The sequence below is a fragment of the Pinus tabuliformis genome, chromosome 9, assembly GCF_031772625.1.
Source record: "Pinus tabuliformis cultivar Carrire ecotype Pingquan chromosome 9, CPIR1, whole genome shotgun sequence".
In the NCBI taxonomy this organism is placed as follows: Eukaryota; Viridiplantae; Streptophyta; class Pinopsida; order Pinales; family Pinaceae; genus Pinus; species Pinus tabuliformis.
This window is the reverse complement of record NC_142307.1, coordinates 1,214,324,915-1,214,342,291: the sequence shown is the minus strand read 5'-3', so window position 1 is coordinate 1,214,342,291 and position 17,377 is coordinate 1,214,324,915. Positions and strand designations below refer to the sequence as shown.

Here is a 17,377-nt window from a genome sequence, read left to right as displayed (position 1 = left end):
GTTATGTGAGAGAAAATTATTTAATACCTTTCCTTTGGGATAAGGATGTATCTATATAACTCCAAAATATAAAATGGATCTCAACAACTCATTGATACTTTTAGTAAGAAAGTTGTTAATTGTTATTCCTCAGAACTAATGGATCTAGGAAACAATTACTTGTTTATTGAAAGAGAGATGAAGCTCACTCTATTTAAAGAGTAGCTCTCTTTTTCATTTGATGCTTGGATTTGGGGGCTTTTCCTGTTGAGCTTTGTTGAATAACTTGAAGGCAATGGGAGGCTAGACACTTTTACTGTTGTCGCATATGTGCTTGCGCTATCTTGTTGAAGACTATGTTTGGGAATTATTTGCATCAAATGTAGGTGGATGGGTAAAAAATATAGGTAACATTATTTTTGATCAGGGAGATTGTTCCTTTATTTAGAAGAGCTAACGTGTGGTTCATTCCCCTCCGAGCCTTTGTGTTTTGATGCTGGAATTTGTCCATGTGTACTTTTCGTTTTAATTTGGGCTAGCTACTTTTTTACATATCCTTCAATAAACACCAATGTCTCAGGGTTCGCTGAACTTGAATCTTGAGGTTCGAAGTTTGGTGAACCTCAAAACAAAATTCAAATTTGACTTAGGTTTGGTTCATGTTCCCTCTTCAGACTTCGGCAAAATTTTGATTCAAATTTGCTCCTTGGACCTCCATACGCCCAAAAAATGTGTGGTTGAACAAAATGTATGAAATGTCACCTCAAATTGCTGGATTTAATGCTTAAGTTTCTAACTGAGGCCCAAATTTTATTTTGATTGGACAAATGTGTTTGTAAATCCAATGGGCATGAAACCTGCATGGCCTATAGGATTTTGTGCTCTGTTAGTAGGGCCTTCACATCAACAAGAACCTGTGAAGCACATTTGCAGTGTTATGGGTTATTCTGAGGTCTACATGAATTACATGGAGAGAGCATCGAGTTACCAATTTTTAATGATAAATAATTTTTTTAATTATTTGAAAATTTTGAAATATGTATGTGGATAAATCTGATAGCATATATATATGGATAAATATGAATTTGACTATATATATATATATGGTCGAATTCAATGGCGAATCTCATCCTAACTTTATCGAAATATTTGAATTTGAATAGAACTTAATTGTTTTCAAACCCAAACTTGAATGCTAAACATGTGACATAGTACAAGATTCAGGCAAGTTCCAAGTGCAAAAGGATGCTTGTGTTTTGACAATTATTCAATTACGAAATATTGTAGGAGGTCTGAGTTATTTACCAAATTGGCTTGACCCATTAAAGGGAAAGTGCTTATGCTCTATTGGATGAGTAAGACACACTTGAAATTATAATTACAATAGCAAATGCAAGCTTATGGTGGATGGCTAGTTATTTCAGTGAGTCTTATGCATGGAGTCAGGAAGTGTTGTCATATGTAAATACCTACCATGAAGAATGGCTTTTCTTATGTTGCAACGTTTTTTTTTTCTTTATTCTTTTTGTGAAAATAGATCATACATTACATTACAAGTTGATATGCATAGGCTTTATGCCATATATGGTTATTCTTAAACAATCGGCAGTTCTTTCCTTATCATCAAATATAATTTAAAATTAAATATTTCTCTTATATGTTTTCCTGCATAATGTATTTCCTGGGGAAACCCACTGGGCACTTCCCCTCATTTCCAGGAGGCTACCTAGGGTAAACCAGATTTTGTAGAAGCTGGAAGCGTTGTCATCTCATACATTAATAGAAATGGGGTGGGGAGGATAACAATCCATCACACAACCACTCAGGCTAGAGTCAGTGAACGAAATATTTCTCTTATGTATCCCTTATCATGTGTTAAATGATTGACACATCTAAATGTCTACTTGGTTGATTGATGTTGCTGATATTCCATTTTTGGTCTATTGTGAGGATTGGCTTGTAACAGGACATTATAAAAAAATTTCAGATTCTGTTCTATAATGGCCACAGATAAAATTATAAGATGTGTAGCATTGTGAATTTATACTCGTCTTGGAAATATACTAGTCATGTATCAAATCATTGACACATCTAAATGTCTGCTTAGATTATTGCTGTTGCTGATATTCCACTTTGCATATATTGTGATGATTAGTTTGTAACAGGCCATTAGAAGATAAATTTCAGATTCTGTTCTATAATGGTTGCAGATAAAAATATAAGATGCATGATATTATGAGTTTATACTCATCTTAGAAACATGCACTAATACACGGGGATCCGCTTTGTAGGTCTCTTCCGCAATGAAAGATCTGATTTGTCAATTTCTCTTCATGAGAAAGTTCAGCAGAGTCTCATATCTAGGTACTTGAACTGTTCTGATCCTTCTAGTGCTTTATTGTCTTGTAGAAATGCGTTCTTGCCATTCCATGTCATGTCTGCTCAATCTATATTATGTGTTAGCACTTGAATTTGGTTATCATTTTTCTTAAGATAAATGACAGGCTGGATGGAGAGGTGAATATATGCTGTAAAAGCATAATAAAGAAGTTTGAAGGAGCATCTCTTTTAATGGGTGGTTAAATTTTAGATGCTTTTGTCCTTTTGCTTTATGTATTGCTCGTTAATTATGATCTTTCATATTTGTCTGAGAAATCTTTGTGTTTGGTTTGCTCGTAGGTCCTCTTTCTCTTGCTCCCTTGAGTGCTCCTATTGTTATGATGTACTTTTGATTAGTGATTATAAGTCTGAAGTGTTTAAGTGGTTGGATTCTAGATTGTTGAAGTTGACACCATAGAGATATGGCTTCAACATTGTACCAGAGGGAATGTGACCCTTCCTTCCCTATGCAACACTGCTTTCACTGTTCAGGTCTGTTTCCGGTCTGAAACAAGGGTCTTCAGCACTTTTTTTGAACACTAGCAAATTTGTAGGCCTTTTTTCACTAGTGCCCTCCTTCGACAGTTTTTTGATATTTTCGGTGGAGTTGAGGGGATTCCTTGCCAAATTGTGCCCTTTTTAGTTTAGTGCTTGCATCTTTTCTCCTTTTCAGCACAAATACTGTATTTTTCATGGGAATGCAGGTCTGAAACTAGTTTTTTTCAGTTTTGTTTGAAGACAGCAGTTTAAGGTCTTTTATCCTTTTCACCATCAGCACTGTCCTCTTTTTGGTGTATTTTGGCTTTTCCAGCAAATTTGAGGTATTTTTTTGCAGCTTGGTGCTCTTCTACAGCAGCATACCCTATTTTTTTCTCTGTTTCAGCCAAACTTTACTGCTATTTTTTGGACCAATACTGGTATTCTGTGGTTTTCTCCTGTTTTGCAGGTTTCTTGTGAGACTTTTTCTAGTAGCATTATTAATGGGGAGCCAGGAATTCAGAATTTAATTTTAAAGGCTTCTAGGGAATCTCTTTTAAGTTCTCTCCTATTTGATCTAGAGGATTGCTTGATGGCAACATTGTCTGGGTCTTTAGTTGATCTATGCGACTATTGACTAGTAGCATTTGCCCAAAGGGCTACAAAACTGGTTTTTTGGATCAACTTGTATCTAGTGGTTGAAATCCTTCGTGGATCTTTTAGTGGGTTTTCTTGATGTCTTTACGGAGGCTTTCTTTTGCTGGATTTGATGAATTGTTTCTTTGGTAGATCTGGCTGTACCAGATTCGGAAAATGATCTTCATGGTTTGGACTCCACATTATTTTGGGGACATCCTTCATATTTCGGGGGTTGGTACCTTTCTATTGGATATAGTGGTTGGTGATGTGAGGCCTCTTGTTAAAATCTGGGTACCAGAGGACAAGTGGTTCCCTAAGGCTTTGATCTTTGGCCTAGGGAAAAGTGTCCAAAATTTATTTTTACTTTTCTCCTAAAGTGTCTGTATAAGTGGTAAAGTCAATTTAATTTAAAAGTGACATTATAAGTGGTAAAGTTACGTTTAATTTAAAAGTGACTTTATAAGTGGTAAAGTTACATTCTAATTTAAAAGGTGACTTTATTAAAGTCAATGAAGAATTAGAAAGTGAAAAAGTGACTGTGGAAATAAAAGGCTAAGTGGGTCTTTATTTAAGTGGGTGAGTTAAAAAATAGAAAGTGAGGATTAAATGCACATTTATTCTCATCCCTAGATCTAAATGAATCTCAGCCATTAGATCTTAGGGTAACCCAAAAGGTTATTTAGAGAATAAAAGGAGAAGAGAAGAGGAAAATATCAATTCATTCTTTCATGAACATTTGAGAGAAAGAGAAGAGAGAGCAAGGAGAAAATTTCTGAGCAGTGAGGTAGTGAAGGAGAGCAGCAAAAACATTTCAACAAATTTGGGCAGCAACATTTATTGGCATGCATCCCAAGGCAGAACAGTACAGCAGGAGAAAGACACAGAGATCAAGGAAGAGGAACAACACAAAAATCGAGGAAGAAGAACAACAGTAGGGGCACAGATTTCAAGGCAGCCGTACTGCTGAAATCCGTACGGTTTGTACAACAAGTTCTGGACATGTTTTCGAGGCAGGGCACACAACATTTAATGCTGTTTTGTTGGAAAATTTCTGTTTTGGCTGTTCGCTGGTTGGCACAATTTTCGAGCCGGAGTGCAAGCATGGAAATCGAGATAAGTTGTAATTTGTGGTTGCTGGAATTTTTACTGTGTATTTCAGTTTCTCTGTAAAAGCATGTTCAGAAATAAAGAAGAGCTCTCAAACTGGTTTTCCCCAAGAGTTGTAGGAGGTTTTTCCAAGGTCACATTGACAAAAACTCAATATTATTTTCTGTGTGTGGCTGTCATAATTTCGCTGTGTTTTATTTCTGCAATTTTAGCAGTTGTGAAATCTCTAAATTTGTGTTTTCAGAAAAATAGTCATTTCCAGATTTTAGATTTTTTATCATGCTTGGATTTAAAACAAAATGCATGGAGTGATAAGGAAAACTGATAACCGGAGTGGGGGTTGAAATTTCTTCATGGTATCAGAGCTTGGTTGGTTGAAAAGTGCAGTTTGGGACAACGGAGTTATTAGAATAATGCTACTTTAGTGATTAATGTTGTTTCTATTTCCTGTCTTATTAGCAGTTTCTTAGACAAAACTTGTTGTTTCTATTTCTTAGTAGAAACTTTCTGTTTCTATCTTTGTAAATACATTTGTATTATTTATTGAGCTTCATAGCTCATTGTAAATCAATTCAATACATTCATTGATTATGGTATTAGAGCACGGGTGTTTGTTCGAAATAATTTTTCATTTATGGTATCAGAGCACAGGTGTTTGTTCGAAATAATTTTTCATGTGTGAAAAATTTTGTGCTTCATTTCGAATTTTCGCTCTAGGTTTTGAATTTGTTGCATCATTGCAGATGCCATTGTTTCATCTGAGTGAGTGCTTTCTAGCTGTTTGAGTTGTTCTTAGGTGGTTTTGTGAGGTTTTCATTGGCCCAGACGCTGTTTGATTTTTTTTTTACCATGTGGATTTACGCTGTTCGTGGTGATTAGAGACTTCCAGAGTGACAGATCTGAAATCGGCGAAGCGGCCCTCTGCCTCCGCGTCCAACATCGGATCTGTGCCGCGAGTGTGGACTGTTGGTGACAATACCATGAATGTCATCACCACGAAACTGACGTTTTTTCATGGCGCCCGCTTCTGCAATCGGCTAAGAGGCCGCTGCTCGGGCTGAGAGACCAAGGCTCGAATCTTGGTCGATTTAGCAATTGACGACAAGGCACAGGAAAGACTGCTGCATCGGCAATTGATGGATGAGTATATAGACGATATTTCGTGCAGGCAAGGAACGTTGAATCTGGTTAACTATACCCGACGTCGCATTGACTGTTCGACGCTGAAGGTCAAGGAGCTGAATCCCTGAGATCTGCCAGTTTCCCGGTCGCGTATAATCTTTGACTTCTATCGTCGGTGGCCCAAACAAAACTCCCGACGAAGCAACGGTATTCGACCTTGGCTGAAGCACAGGAGCCTCGACAAATCAAGAAGCCTGTTAACTTGGAACGAAGTCCGTCCGGAACACTTCCAATTTTTTTTGTTGTTCCAGTTTCTGTTCTGGAACAAATGGACAAAGACTGTTCCAGTTTTTGTTCCTGTCATTTTCCAGTTTTTGTTTCGGACGACTGTTCCGCAGAAGCACGGGGAAAAGAGTCTTTGCGGAGGCTATATTCATTGCGGAACATCGAGCCTGCTTCTGTTGTGGCATAGCTCTGCCCGAAAATAGCGTTTGGAAGACGCTTTCCTCACAACGTTGGCTGTTGGTGAAAAACACGAGTGCTCAGCGTCAAGTAGTCACCTATCATGGCAGCAATCTAAAGGAGATCAAATCTCGTCAAATCTGGAACTAGACATAACAACACGAGGGCTCATATCCACTATTCTGGTGGGTCACATATTTTTTGGGACAGTCAACATAAATTTCGGTATGTTATATAACTTGTTTTTTGCATAGTGCAGTCATTGTGGAGACCACGAATTGCTGGTAACCTGCCCGTATCAATTTCTCAATATATGTTTTTTTTATTCTTCAAGAAAACATAGATTTTTTGCATACACCAACATCTGTCAGATTCTGTCCGGATTAGCCGGATCTCCTTTATTGCTTTCTTGGGAAACGTGCAGATGGCCTCACTAACTAATCTAATGTTGGAAGGTGGTTAGCGCTTTAATGGCACAAATTATAACATCTGGAAACAAAGAATGTTGACCATTTTTGAATATAGGCGTCTTGACCAGCTCGTTCTAAACAAAGAGCTCTGCCCTGGTACAGTTGGCACCGATCAAGATAAGTTTGATGATCGAAATCGAGAGGCCATTATGCTTCTCAAGCTCTCTGTGACTGATGATTAGTTACCGCAGATTCCTTCTGGCAAGACAACTGCCGAGATTTGGCAACATTTGAAGGAACTGCACGAGACATTTGACAAGAGTAGAGCTTTCTTTCTCAAAAATCAGTTGTTCTTCATCATGATGGACGAACATATGCCTTTACAGGAACATCTTAACAAGATTAAAGACATTTGAGATCAGCTTGAAGCCATTGGTCGAACCATGGAGGAAGAAGATATGGTAGTCATCACTCTGAAAAGTCTACCAAAATCTTATGAGCACTTCATAGAAACACTCTACATTACCTCCACTAATGTCGATCTGAAGTTTCCAGAGTTATGCAACAAACTCATGTAGCAGGATCGTTGGAAACAACAATTTGGTAGTGGTGCTTCATCAACGTCCTCAGAAAATGCTTTCGCTGCCAAATATCAGTCCTCTCAGTGTTTTCAGCAGAAAGGTTCTTCTCAGCCTTTTGATCTCGCTAAAAAGAAAAATGTGCAGTGTAATTACTGTCACAAGTTCGGTCGCATGAAGAAAGATTGCTGACAGAGGATTGCTTCTGAACAGAAGAAATAGGGAGGGTCCCATCAGACAGCGAATGTTGCAGAACATTCCGAGCAGACAGAATCTGCCTTTTATGCCTTTAAAGTTTATGGCTAAAATGTCTTTAGATCATGTGCCGTCTTCTGCCTGGTACATTGACTCTGGTGCATCACGCCATTTCTCTCACAGGCGTGACTGGTTTATTGACTTCTCACCTTTCAGTGATTCAGTAGTATTCGACGGAGGTGAAGAGTACACAGTGGTTGGCAAAGGTACAGTTCAGATTCAGTCTGGTGGGCGCACACTCATCTTCCTGAATGTGTACTATGTTCCTGGTATGGAAATTAATCTGCTGTCTGTCAGCCAGATTATGAGGAACTCTCCTCAGCTTGATGTAGTGTTCAGTGCGCACAAGTGCTCCATTATCGATAGGGACACTAGTCTTACGGTTGCTGTTGGCCTAGAGGATCATGGTCTATACATGCTTCTTGACACTAAAGATTCTCCAGAAGTAGCTCTAGCAACTCGTGTTTCTCCCATCAACACTCTGTGGCATCAGCGATATGGGCATCTAAACATGCAGTATCTCTCTCAGCTCTCTCGAGAGGGACTTGTGTCAGGGTTACTTGATATTCAGACTCAGTAGTTGGGAGTATGCGGCGCCTGTCAAGCTAGCAAGCAACATTGGTCTTCATTCAAGGATGGAGAATCTTGGCGTGCATCTAAGGTACTCTAGTTAGTTCATGCTGATATTTGTGGTCCTATGAATACACCTTCTATTACTGGTTGCAAATATTTTTGCTTATTGTAGATGATTTTAGTAGAAAGATGTGGGTGTATTTTCTAAAATATAAATCTGATGTATTTAGTATCTTTCAGAAGTTCAAATCCTTAGTTGAAACAGAGTCTGGCTGTAATATCATAACTCTTAGGACAGATAAGGGGGGGGGGGGGGGGGGAAGGGGGGGGGGGATTTTGTTCTTCTGCTTTCTCCAACTTCTGTGATACTCATGGCATCAAACGCCAGTTAACTACACCTTACACTCCTCAGCAGAACAGTGTTGTCGAACGTCACAACCGTACGGTTGTTGAAATGGCTCATTCCATGTTACAACACAGGAGTGTTCCGAACAAATTCTGGGCTTAAGCAGTATTTACTGCTGTCTATCTTCTTAACCGATCGCCTACTCAGGCTGTTAAGGGGAAGACTCCCGAAGAGTTTTGGTTTGGCTACAAGCCTAAGATCAGTCACCTCAAAGTATTTGGCTCGGTTGCATATGTTTGGATTCCAGTTGCTAAGCGCTCTAAGTTGGATTCCAAAAGCCAGAAACTCATGATAATAGATATAGCCAATGGTCATCTTAGCTTCAGTCGGGACGTAGTATTTGATGAAGACAGAGGATTATTTTAGTCTTCTCCTTTTGAGCAATGTTCTGAGGATCAGCCTCACAATGTTCTTCTTTTGGTAGGTCCACCTGATGGGAGGGATGATGCAACATCAGTATTTGATGATACACTATCTAAGCTTCCTCCGGAAAATAACCCTCCTCTTGCTGCTCCTATTGTTCTTGAGCCTTCTCCGCCTCCTCCTGATATTGGTTCCTCTACTCTCCGGCCTAAATGGTGGGCTAAAACCATTGGTGATCTCCGGGATAATGAGCTCCTTAAAGGTATAACTTCTAGACATAAGAACAAACAACAGTCTACAATAAATTTTGCTCTTATGGCGAACTTGCACAGTATTTTTGAGCCTCAAACCTATTCAGAGGCTAAGGGTACACCTGAGTGGGAACAGGCTATGGAAGCTGAATTCTAGAGTCTTCAAAAGAATCACACTTGGACCCTTTCTGATCTTCCTACAGGGAAAAAGCCCATTAGCTGCAAATGGGTGTATAAAGTCAAATACAAAGCTGACGGAACCCTAGACCAGTATATAAAGCTCGCCTTGTTGCTCGAGGGTTCTCATAGAAGGAAGGCATTGACTACGAGGAGACCTTTGCTCCTACAGCGAAGATGAGTACCATACGGCTTGTCCTTGCCTTAGCAGCTCAGTGCAATTGGAAAGTCCATCAGATGGATGTAAAGAGTGCTTTTTTGAATGGTGACTTACAAGAAGAAGTCTACATGACGCAACCTCCAGGATTCAAGGTTGCCGGTCAAGAACAGAAATTCTGTAGATTAGTCAAAGCACTATATGGTCTGAAACAAGCTCCTCGGGCTTGATACATGAAAATTGATCAGTACCTCACAGATCATGGTTTTCAGCAGAGTCCATCTGATGCAAACCTGTATATCAAGCATATTGGTGATGATATTCTGTTTGTGGTTGTCTATGTGGATGACCTTATTATTACTGGCAGCTCAGCACATTTGATCCATGGGATCAAACAGGAGCTGTGCAACACTTTTGATATGACAGATTTAGGACTTCTTCATTACTGTTTGGGGGTTGAAGTCTGGCAGACTGAGAACAACATCTTTCTCTCTCAGTCCAAGTATGCTAGAAATCTTGTGGACAGATTCAGAATGCAGGATTGCAAACTTGCCACGACTCCTATGGAACCAGGGCTCAAACTTTCAGCTCAATCATCCTCACCCGTTGTGGATGAAACTTTATTCAGGCAATTAGTGGGCAGCCTCATCTACCTTACTGCCACTAGACTTGACATCAATTTTGCAGTGAGCTACATTTCACGCTTCATGTCAGCTCCTAAGGCTGATCATTGGATAGCCGCAAAGTGTGTGCTGCGTTATGTGCGTGGCACTCTTGATTATGGACTTCTGTACACTCGAAGTTCCGATCCTATACTCAGTGGTTACACGGATTTTGACTGGGTCGGTTCGGTTGATGACCATAAATCTATAGCTGGTTATGTGTTTAGTCTGGGATCCGATGCTATCACATGGACTAGTAAGAAGTAGTAGGAAGTGGTTCTTTCCTCAACAGAAGCAGAGTATCGGGGAGCAATTAAGGCATCTTGTGAGGCATTTTGGCTTCGACGTATGCTTGCGGATATGCATGTTTCCTAGGCCGGTCCTACTCCTTTGTTCTGTGATAATCAAGGAGTGCTCAAACTTGCCAAGAATCCAGTCTTCCATGAACGAACAAAGCATGTGGAAACCCATTGTCACTACATACGACAACTTGTTGAAGACGGATCCATTCAGTTGTTATATGTTCCCACAACGGACCAGCTAGCAGACATTCTCATCAAGCCCCTTGGTTCTGATAAATTTGTAAAATTCAGAGGGTCTCTAGGCGTTGTAAATAGATTGAGCATTAAGGGAGGGTATTAGAATAATTCTACTTTAGTGATTAATGCTGTTTCTATTTTCTGTCTTATTAGCAGTTTCTTGGACGAAACTTGCTGTTTCTATTTCTTAGTAGAAACTTGCTGTTTCTATTTCTTAGTAGAAACTTGCTGTTTCTATCTATGTAAATACATCTGTATTATTTATTGAGCTTCATAGCTCATTGTAAATCGATTCAATACATTCATTGATTAGAAGTGAAAATTATAGCAAGCTGATTTTTACACAGAAAACATAAACCTTTACCACAGATTTGAAAATTTCAGTTTGGTAGGACAGTGAAACATGTCTTTTTGGGTTTGAGAGTTGAAGACAGGTTGGATGGGCAGGACAACTACAGTGCATGGAAGGAGAGAATCCAGAGTATTTTTGAGGAAGCAGAAGTCTGGGGCATTATGGTAAATACCACACAGAACCCAGTAATTGTCCCTGTTGACCCTGTACAGTTGGCAGAGTTTAACAAAAAGAATGCTAAGGCAAAAAGATTGATTCTGGAAGGAATCAAAGATCATGTCATTCCTCATGTGAGAGGAAAGACTTATGCACATGTTCTGTGGACAACCTTGGCCAGTCTTTTCCAGGGCTCAAATGAAAACAGAAAAATGGTCCTAAAGGAGAAATTGAAGGCCATTAAAATGACCTGATAGTGCTACAACATACCTCACAAAGATCACTTTAGTGAGAGATGAGTTGGCAGCCGTAGGTGAGATCATTGCAGCCACTGAGTTGGTGAGGATTGCTTTGAATGGTCTTCCCAAGACTTGGGAGAATTTTGTGGATGGCATTGTTGCACGGGAAAACCTTCCCGATTGGGAGAGGTTATGGGATGATTGCATTCAGAATGAGATCAGAAAGAACCATCTTGGGGCAGCCAAACAGGTGGAGGATGATGACAATATGGCATTGTTAGCAAGAGGCAAGAAGGGCAGAGCAAAGAAGTAAGCCTCCAACAGTGGAGGAAAAGGCAAAGGTAAAGGCAAGCAACAAAACAAGGAGAAGGACTGTTCCAAAGTCAAATGTTGGAATTGTCGTTTAATCATTGAAATTTGTTTAGAACGTCGTTTAAATTTTCTCGAAACGTCTTAGCGACAACCAGGAAGTCCCCAAGTCCATGATGAAGTCCCCAACAGTTTGAGGATGTTTCCTAAGGGTCTATAAGTTCCTGAAATGTGGGAATGTAGGGTATATGAGTTTTTTTGGGGGTATATGTCCCCGTGCAACATAGGCTATAAATAACAATGCATAAATAACACATATAGCTGAAAATCAAATTTGAAAATTACACAAGTTCTGGTTAGTTGGAAACTTCATTGAAATGCTCAAGATGAAACATATATACACACCATGGTCTTCTCTCAAGGCTAGTACAAATCCTCTCAACTTTCCAAACCCTAGATAGAGAAAATCAATGAAACCCTAGCAACCAAGAAGTTCCAATATTTGTAACATCCCCTTGTTCTATCCCTGCTTATTCTAATGATGATTGTGATTGTAATGCCAACGCCGAAGGAGCATGACTGGTTGGACCTGTTGTACTTATTTCTCGTAGGTAGTTCTTGGCTGCAAAAACTACGTTGAGAAACCAACTCGACCAGTCTTTAGGTTCAAGTTGGCCCTTGAACCAGAGGGGGCTCCCTCAATTGTTATGAGGCTTTGTTTAACGCTGTTCACTGTCACTGGACAACAGCCTATGAAGCACAATGGCCAGATTTATGATTTATTTTGGGTGGTTTCTAATGATTGTCCAATCTCTGTTTATGAATAAATCCCTCTCTTGCAGAGTCCTTGGTCAAAGTGCTAGCATCCAATTTGACAAAATAACATGATTTTTAAAGAATTTGACAGAAGAATATAAGGGAATTCATGATAATTAAGCAGTCATACTGAATACTTAATCAACCAGATAGAATGGATGCATGTAGAAGATTTCTACAGCCAAACAAAACACATTCAAAAGATGATAGAAGGCAACAATTAATAGATGTAGAGGAATTAACCAAGACAAACAATCTAGTTAATTAATCTCTTTAAATGATTATAACTTTGCAGGGGATTTCAGAGAGATTGACACTCAATCTATTCTTACCCAGATCTCCTATGTTACTTTGAACATGTGCAGAAAATAAGGTATGAAAGCACTAGAAAAACATACAGGAAACACAATTTTTGTCAAGAACTGGAGCTAGAATACTTCAATTAGGATTTCTGTAATAAAAGCTTTACAAAGTGACAGGGTTTTGGCATCAAAAGCCAACCCTATTACATCTTTACATAAACTGTTTTATAGAACTTACATAACAGTTTGCAAAATAATAGAATCCTCATAATTACAATATTGAGATATTATAAATATCTTTTAAGTTCATGCATGAAAAATATAAACTTCAGAAAATATCTAATGAACCCTAGAAAAACTGTAGGCAAATATGCTAAAATCTAGGCAAAAATAGAGTGATCTGGTCAACTGTCTAGCTGGAAAATAGAACAGGTCCCTCTATAGATTATCATCATTGTTTCAACAAAACAGGTCCCTCTGTATACTTTATCAACACTGCTCCTGGATGTCTTCTGTTGCTCTGCGTTTTTTTGAAAAAACTGCTCACAGACTGGCCGTCGGCATTACTGATTTTCCGATCAGAGATATTGCTAACAAGCAAGAGATCAATCCTTTCGAATATCATCGACAACAGAGATGATAACGTCTCTGTTTTGTTTCAAAATCGCTGACAGACATGCTGTCAACTTTTTCATGTAGGTTTCATTTATTGATTGGTATGCATAACTTTGTTCAAAATAGCTAACAGACACACTATCAAGCTTATCAAAAACCGCTGACAAAGGCATTGTTAGCTCTCTCGATTTGCATACAAAATTGGCAGGCCAATTGTCCATGAAACGAAAAAACTGAGTTTTGGATTAAACAAGTGGACAAAAATGGTTTTGATACCTTGGCACATTAGTTGAGGGTACTGGCAGCCTCAAGTAACACATTCAACTTGTCTAATCTCTGTTTCTTGTTCTGTCTAGTCTCCATGGGCTTTGCTTTGGCAACCTGCTTATTTCTTTTCTTATTGGGGCTTGCAGGCTTCTTCTCAGACTTTGTAGGCTTTTTCTTAGATTTTGTAGGTTCCTTGTTGATGATTAAGTCTTTCAGAGGCACATCATCTATATCAATGACTTGTTTAGCTAACTCTGGGTTGCTTCTAAGCTTGATTTTGCACTGCCGTTTGTTTGTTGGCCTAGTGTGCCTATTGCCCTGTCTGAGAATATTAGGTGCTGGTTCATTTTCCACTTCTTCTATCACTGGCTTTTTGCCCTTCAAATCTCTAGGTGTAGCTTTGTTTGCAGGAGAGGTTTCTAAGGGTAGAGTTGAAAAACTAGCGGAACCAATGTCTGTTCATGGACTTCCAGACGATGTAGGCTCTGGCTTATGAAGCTGAGCACTCCTCCTTGGATAAACATTGGAAATTTTCGGGGCAACTGAGGTGGATGGAGCTTTTGAGTTTTCATATATGATAGGAGTCCGAAAATAGGTGTTGATTTGAGGTAGCATCGGATGTGCTCTAGCCACGAAAATTGGTGGAGAGGCTAAGGCACACGAGATCTCCAATACCCAAAAAGGGTTTGGGCAGATTCTAAACAGTTTGGGAAATAATAAAATAATTAATATTTTTAATGGAGTCCTTAAGTCTAAACTTAGGGAAAATAAAATATTAATGTGAATTAATATAAAATTGTGTTAGAATGGTCCAAAAGTCATGGATCAAGCTAGATCTAATCTTAGCCGTTGATTAGGGACTTAATCTCGGCTGTTGATTTGAGGGTCACTTGGAGAAAACTTCAAGTTGATCAAGATTTCGACTTTCCAGGGCAGGGTTTGCTGAGGAAGTTGAGAGAGTGATCAGAGTTGCAGCGGGGGGGGCAATGAATACATAAGCAGAGAGGCAGAGATACTACCGGGAGGATCAGCACAGTAGCCAGGAGAGAGGGACGCAGAGCCAACGAGAGGTTCATGCAGAGCCAGCGAGGGCTCACATAGAGGCAGCCAGGAGATGCGCAGTGCCTTAGAGAGCCAGCGTGGGTGACACAGAGGCTCTAAGGGTTGACACAGTGCTTCCAAAGGCTGATGCAGGCCAAGTCAGAGTGATGTTGGGTAGACATTGGGCCAGAAAGGGTTGACGCAGTCCTTAGAGGCTGACGCTAGGGTTTTCATGGGGCAAATTGAAGCTGAGGAGCTGCCGGAGTGTTTATCCGGGGTTTCAGTGGGAGCATCTGTCTCTGAAGGAGAGGTACTACTGCCGAGATTTTTCTTTGTTGTGTGAGCCGGTTTTGGCACCCAGATTGTATTCTGAAACTACTTAATAATTAAAACCCTCGGATAGTTGCACTGGTTTTCCCGCATTGGGCTTTTCTGGGGACATTAGTCCAAAAACAACGGTGTCACTTGTGTGCTTGTTTTGTTTCCTTCAGTTGATGATCTGTAATGTGTTGAGCATGTACTTGTATTTATTTTCATTATTTACATGGTAAATAGCTTGTTAATTAATCAAAACAAGTAGGCAGAAATAAATAAGAAAGTACATGAAGGGTTTCTAACAGTTAGACTTAGAAATTCCAACATGGTATCAGAGGGTGGTTGTAGATCATAGGAGAACTGAGGACATCAGCCGAGCAGAGCAACAGTAGCAGAAAACAACTGTCCCGAGTGACAAAAGTTATTCCTAGCAGAGAAGCAACAAGGAAGGGGTGACGCAGGCAAGTCCTGAGTGACAGAAGCTGTTCCTAACAGAGAAGCAGCAAGGAAGGGGTGACACAGTGCCTGTGTCATCAAGTTCGAACCAAGAAGAGGCAGCGCAAAGGCTGAGGGAGGCAAAGACAGGCTCATGCAAAGCCATGCAAAGGCCAGGAGGGCTGACGCAGTTGGCTGAGGAAGCTAATTTTGTTGGTGCTGGGATTGCGCAGAGCCTAGGAGCTCTAACCTTCAGTGTTGCTGGGGTTTAGGAGGCTGTGGGTAAGTTGCAGAGTGGAGCTGGTGGGGTACTATAGTTAGAACAATACCTAACAGGGCAAGACCAAGGAGGAGGGAATTGCTGCCAAGGATTTCTAGCCAAGAAATCCAGATCTGTGGTGCAACTGCACTAGCGATCGGAGTGGGGGCATCTTGACATTGGCAGAAGGGTTTCCAGGAGGGAAATCGAGGCTCGGAGGGAGTCACACCGAAAAATTCCAGGAGGGAAGTAGAGGAGTAGCGAAATGGCAGTGCACGGAGTAAGAGACCAGGACAAGCTGGACGGAGCCTCAAACATCATAGTCTGGAAGGCCAAAATCTTATCCGTCCTTGATAGAAATCGTGTCAAGCACTTCGCCTTGAAGACAATAGCAGTCCCAATTGACTTGGCTAATAATGACAGGTACGAGGACGCAATGGCGAGGGCTAAGAGTATCATCCTTGATGGGGTCAAGGACCATATAGTACCACATACTGCTGAGAAGAACACGGTAGAGGAGATGTGGGAGGCCCTGACAAAGTTGTATCAACATACTTCCGTGCAGAGGAAGATGCTCCTAGAAAATCAACTGCGGTCATACCAGATGCAGAAGGGAGAACATATCAACACCTTCCTCGGTTGATTGAAGGAGATCCGAGATCAACTGACTTCCACAGGGGCCACGCCAGATCTAGAATTGATGGTGAGAACAACCCTGAACGCAGTCTTAGAAGACTGGGAGGTGTTTGTCCAGAGCATACTGGGCATTGTGACCCTTCCAAATTGGGAGGAACTATGGGCGGCTCTTCACCAAGAAGAGATCAGGAGGCTGACGAAGACGGGAAGCAACGACAAGGGGATCAGAATCAAGGAGGAGGAGGTGGATGCTGCCCTAGCATCTAAGGGAAAGCAGGAGAAGCGGAAGAAGAATGACCTCTCCAAGGTCAAATGCTTCCACTGTGGGGAGCTGGGTCATTATGCGACCCAGTGTCCGAGGAAGAAGTGCAAAGGAGAGGCCTCTGAGACCAAGGCCGCGCCAGCAAGGGCGGAGAAGGAAGTGGAGACAGATGAGGACTGTGCCATGAGTGCTCACACGCCACTTGAGCGAAAGTGGGGAGACATCGAGCTGTAGTCAGACGGACTATAGGCGATGAGGGGCAGGATCCTCGAGGTACCCAACCTCTTGGATGATACCTTGCTACGAGAGCCCCGATGAGGAGTAGCAACACTGGCGGATGTCAGTAGAGATAGATGCAGCTGGAGCGAAAGAGGGAGCTATAGTGCAGGATTCCAGGAGAGTGTGAGGTACCAGTGCGAGAAACACGAGAGTGTTGCACCAGTGCAGGATGGCACAGAGAGGTGTGCAACGGTGCGAGATGCATGGAGTAGTTGTAGTGGCGGAGAGGTTAGAGAGGGAGCACTTGTCAGCGACAGAGGGAGTGTCAACATCGTGGGCGTCTCTAGCCTGACATAGATGTTAGAGTTGGGAGACCAATTACTTCCTTCTCAGTAACTGAGTTGTAGTGCAACAGTTAGCAGTGGTAGTACTATGGGCAGTAGGATACAGCGGGATGAGAGGGAGTTGCCGTACAGATGCAGCAGCGACAGTGGCAGGGCCATGGGTAGCAGTATGAGATGCAGTAGTGCAAATGATGGGTAGCAGGCCTAGTATCAGCACAGGTATCGATGCTGGATGATCAAGGTGATACTCAGTGAGGAGTATTACTAGAGCACA

General features: G+C 41.0%; 1 protein-coding gene across 1 annotated transcript in view; it reads left to right on the top strand.

Moving 5' to 3' along the window:
- The window catches only part of LOC149152906 (ATP-dependent Clp protease proteolytic subunit-related protein 2, chloroplastic-like), a 143,041-nt gene that overhangs the window by 50,644 nt on the left and 75,020 nt on the right, over positions 1 to 17,377 (top strand). The window contains exon 3 of the mRNA XM_089440141.1: positions 2,271 to 2,343. Coding sequence (XP_089296267.1) covers positions 2,271 to 2,343 — 73 coding nt within the window. The remainder of the gene's footprint in view (positions 1 to 2,270; positions 2,344 to 17,377) is intronic.